Source organism: Bos indicus x Bos taurus, chromosome 15, assembly GCF_003369695.1.
Source record: "Bos indicus x Bos taurus breed Angus x Brahman F1 hybrid chromosome 15, Bos_hybrid_MaternalHap_v2.0, whole genome shotgun sequence".
Taxonomy (NCBI): domain Eukaryota; kingdom Metazoa; phylum Chordata; class Mammalia; order Artiodactyla; family Bovidae; genus Bos; species Bos indicus x Bos taurus.
In genome coordinates, this window is record NC_040090.1 from 56,794,340 (window position 1) to 56,798,518 (window position 4,179).

General features: G+C 57.3%; 1 protein-coding gene across 1 annotated transcript; it reads left to right on the forward strand.

Moving 5' to 3' along the window:
* Positions 1-2: 2 nt before the first annotated feature.
* On the forward strand, positions 3-2,054 carry APOA1 (apolipoprotein A1). Its single transcript, XM_027563652.1, has 4 exons — positions 3-184; positions 383-445; positions 629-782; positions 1,389-2,054. The coding sequence occupies exons 2-4, from the start codon at positions 403-405 to the stop codon at positions 1,987-1,989; spliced, it is 798 nt and encodes a 265-aa protein (XP_027419453.1). The 5' UTR covers positions 3-184; positions 383-402; the 3' UTR covers positions 1,990-2,054.
* Positions 2,055-4,179: the final 2,125 nt, after the last annotated feature.

The following is a 4,179-nucleotide window of genomic DNA, read 5'->3' on the forward strand; positions in this document are numbered from 1 at the left end:
TTTGCCTGCTCTATTTGTCTGGCCCCAGGGACAGAGCTGATCCTTGAACTCTGAGTTCCACATCGCCAGGACCAGTGAGCAGCGGCAAGGCCTGGGCTGGGCTTATCAGCCTCTGAGCCCAGCCCTGCCTGGACACATAAATAGGCCGGGGGAGAGCTGGCTGATTAGACTGCTGGCCATTGAGGTAAGTGCTGCTACCCGCTCCCCAGCTCTAGGCATTTGAGGCTCTGGGATGCTGGCCCGAGCCTCTACCCCAGGCTGGGGGCTCTAGACCCCTGGCCCTCCCCACCCTGTGCCTCGCCTCCTCCTCCCCGGATGGAGTGAGTAGAGGGTGCACGGGCTCCTTCAAGCCCTGCTCAGCTGGGCCCCTCTTCTCCTCCAGGTCACCCACATCCCTTCAAGATGAAAGCTGTGGTGCTGACCTTGGCTGTGCTCTTCCTGACGGGTAGGTGCCCCTAACCTAGGGAGCCAACCATTGTGGGGAGCCTTCTCCCTGAACCCCTGCAGACCACCCTCCTGGGCCCAGGGAGCAGAATTACTCCCTCGCAGCCCTCTCCCCTGCCAAGCACTTCTGCTCAGATCCTGGCCCAGAGCTGGGTCTGATCTGGGTCTCCCCTCTCCCTCCCAGGGAGCCAGGCTCGGCATTTCTGGCAGCAAGATGACCCCCAGTCATCCTGGGATCGGGTGAAGGATTTTGCCACCGTGTATGTGGAAGCAATCAAGGATAGTGGCAGAGACTATGTGGCCCAATTCGAAGCCTCCGCTTTGGGAAAACAGCTCAAGTAAGAACCCGCTTGTGCCTGGGGCAGGGGTCGGGGGTGTCGGTGCTGGGGGATGGAGAAGCCTGTGGGAAGAAGCAGCCAGATTGGCCCAATCCCCACCTCCTATCTGATGGGCCCCATAGAAGCAAGGAGTGGGATCCACAAGCAGGATCAGGGCCCCCCAGCAAGGGGCAGACCAGCGCTGTCTGGTCAGTATTTTCCGCGCTGCACTCCGCCCCTGCCTGTTCTTAACTCCCTTCTCAGCTCCAGCCAGCAACAGAGATGGCTGTCTTCAGAGAGGAGAATGGGCTGGAAGAGTAGAGACTAGGTCCTTAAAAGGCCCACCTTTGGGGACAGACAGGATCGGGCACCAAAACCAGCTCCAGCTCTGTCTCCTTCTAACTCCTCCATCCATCTGGTCAATGGGATGCAGTGGGGAGTGGGGGCGGGGGGCGGAGACCGTGGATGGGAGACGCCAGGCTAAGGATCTGTCTCCAGCTACCCCACGTTCAGGCACAGGTGTGCCCAGGTCTCACACGGGGCAAGCACAGGCGCTGGGCTGCAGCTCTGGGGGTAGCCGGGGGCCTGGGAGGTTTAGCCTGAGCCCTCCTCTCTCTCCCCTTTCAGCCTGAAACTCCTGGACAACTGGGACACCCTGGCCAGCACGTTGTCCAAAGTGCGTGAACAGCTGGGCCCAGTGACCCAGGAGTTCTGGGACAATCTGGAAAAGGAGACCGCGTCGCTGAGGCAGGAGATGCACAAGGACCTGGAGGAGGTGAAGCAGAAGGTGCAGCCCTACCTGGACGAGTTCCAGAAGAAGTGGCACGAGGAGGTGGAGATCTACCGCCAGAAGGTGGCGCCGCTGGGCGAGGAGTTTCGCGAGGGCGCGCGCCAGAAGGTGCAGGAGCTGCAGGACAAGCTGAGCCCGCTGGCCCAGGAGCTCCGCGACCGCGCGCGCGCCCACGTGGAGACGCTGCGGCAGCAGCTGGCGCCCTACAGCGACGACCTGCGCCAGCGGCTGACCGCGCGCCTGGAGGCGCTCAAGGAGGGCGGCGGCAGCCTGGCCGAGTACCACGCCAAGGCCAGCGAGCAGCTGAAGGCGCTGGGCGAGAAGGCCAAGCCGGTGCTGGAGGACCTCCGCCAGGGCCTGCTGCCCGTGCTGGAGAGCCTCAAGGTCAGCATCCTGGCCGCCATAGACGAGGCCTCCAAGAAGCTGAACGCCCAGTGAGATGCCTCGGGCTGCCCCGCTGGCCATCACTTCGGTTTCTTAGAATAAACATTTCCGGAGTGGAACGCGTGTGATGGGTTGTAATTTTTTTTTTTTTTTTTTTTTGAAGATTCGATGATGATTTTTAAACAATAAGTTTTCCAAAAGCCAAAAATTCTGTTTGGGGAGAATGGGTATGGGGGGATCCTGGAGGGGCCTCCAGGGGGCGGTGGTCAGGGACACCTGATGATGTCCCAGTGGAGTCCTGAGCTCCAAACACTGGCCTCTCGGGGCCTTGATGTTACAGGGCCTGCTTGTCTGGGGTCTGAAGAGTGGGCTAGGAGATGCTCTTTCATTAGGAGGCCCAAACAGGAAGGAAATAGAGGACCAGGCAAAGTGACAGATGATCCAATGCAGGCACCCTGAAAGAGCTTCAAGCAGGAAGTCGTGGCTTTGCTGGGAGAAGTGGGCTCCCTGTCCCCAGCGTTTCCCCCGCAGGGGACAGTTCCGTGGCCCTCCTGCTCAAGGGCAGCTGAGGTTGGAGGGACCTCAATGAGTCTATGGACTTGAAGGTTCCCACAGTAACCTTCCTGTGGTTCCTTCCTAGGGCAGGTTCAAATGAAGGGCTTGGTGCTTGCTCCTTCCTCCCTTATTAATTCAAAATGTACTTTAACAAACACATCCTTTTTCACCAGGGCCTCTTGCCACTCCACCCCCACCCAGCTCCGGAACAGCTGCTGTTTCCTCAGGCCCAGCAGTGCTAGCCCCATCTTCGGGGCTCCAAGCCTGCCAGCCCCTATTTTCTGACCTAAGAAAAATAATCACCACCTTTTGCAAGTAACAAGCCCATTCTAATCTCCAAGCTGCTTTCATATCCATCATCTCACTGTATGCTTTCCCAGATCCTGGGTAGATTAAATGGGTGGTATGGATGCAGAAGCTGGAGCTTGGACATGTAAACTCATTTCGAAGACTGAACAGCAGGATGGGCTAGGTTGCCCTTTCTAAAGCTATGTGCTCCTGAGCATCCGTGATTATATAAAAAAAAAATTTGGCCAGGCATTCAAGTTTGTATGTAATTGAGTGTTCCCAGCAGCTTGTGCCTTTAAGATCTGCAAAGGTCTGGGCAGTGCACTCAGGGGGCTTCTCTTTCTCTCTCTTCTCAGGGCCTTTTGCCCTTGATGCTGGATAATCTACCCCTCCTCCATCTCTAGTGTATCTTAACTGCCAAAAGGAGTGGGCTTTTTTAGTTCCTAACCATTTGAGCTATGTTGTAACAACAATAGGAGTAACTAAGCCTTTTTCTGAGTCAGTTGAGCAGAATATGGCAGCTCACCTGGGCTTGAGGTCAAGCTCTGCTATTTGCTGACTCAGTGACACTGGGCAAGTGCCTTCACACTTGGGAGCCTCAGTCTTATCACTGGAAGAGCAGGGAGGGGAGCTGCTCAGGTAGTCTGTGGTTCTGGAACTCTCCTGCATGAACATCTGACGGGTGGTGAGGACACAAGGGCTGCAGCCTGTGTTGGATGACCTCGGGCTCCTCCTCAATTCTCAGGACACGGGCCCCCCACTCCAGTCCTGGTCCCAAGGGGACAGTCAGCTCAGCCTGTGGTGACAAGGGCACCCATTTGCCAGGTGCCTTGGAGGTGCCAGGTGCTGTGCACGCTCTCAATTCCTTCCTTCATTTTCAGCAGACCTACGATGGATCATGTATCATTGTGCCCACTTTACAGGTAAGAAACTGAGGCTGTATGAAGCGACAGAGCCAAGACTAGAGCCCAGGTGTATCTTAGTTTAACCACCACCCTCGGCCTCCTTCCCCCAAGGGCGGTTGCGGTGGGGGTGGGGGCATGCAGCCCAGGCAGTGCCCGTCCACTCCAGAATTTTGATGAACACACACAGTCTCAACTCCGATAGTGACGTAAAATGCCAGGTGCAAGGCCTGGCACAGAGCACACACTCAATCGTGCTACACAGCACTCGACGCTTTATCAAAGTCTCGCCAGACCTAGCATCCCTTTGCTCCCACGCCAGACTGTCCACCAGGCAGGCTAGGGAAGGCCATTCCACCTTGCTCCACCCAGCTGCTAAGAGGTGGCTGGGGCACCAGCCCCAGGCCCGCTTGAGCTGGAGCCAGTCCTGAGCCCGCCCACAGAAGAACCCCAGTGCATTCTCAGCCCTAACATACATGGCTCGTGCAGGACACCCCAC

Coding starts and splice junctions, on each gene's coding strand:
- APOA1 (XM_027563652.1), top strand. CDS start 403: ATGAAAGCTGTGGTGCTGACCTTGGCTGTGCTCTTCCTGACGG. Junction 446..628: donor GGCTGTGCTCTTCCTGACGG/GTAGGTGCCCCT, acceptor TCTCCCTCCCAG/GGAGCCAGGCTCGGCATTTC. Junction 783..1,388: donor GCTTTGGGAAAACAGCTCAA/GTAAGAACCCGC, acceptor CTCCCCTTTCAG/CCTGAAACTCCTGGACAACT.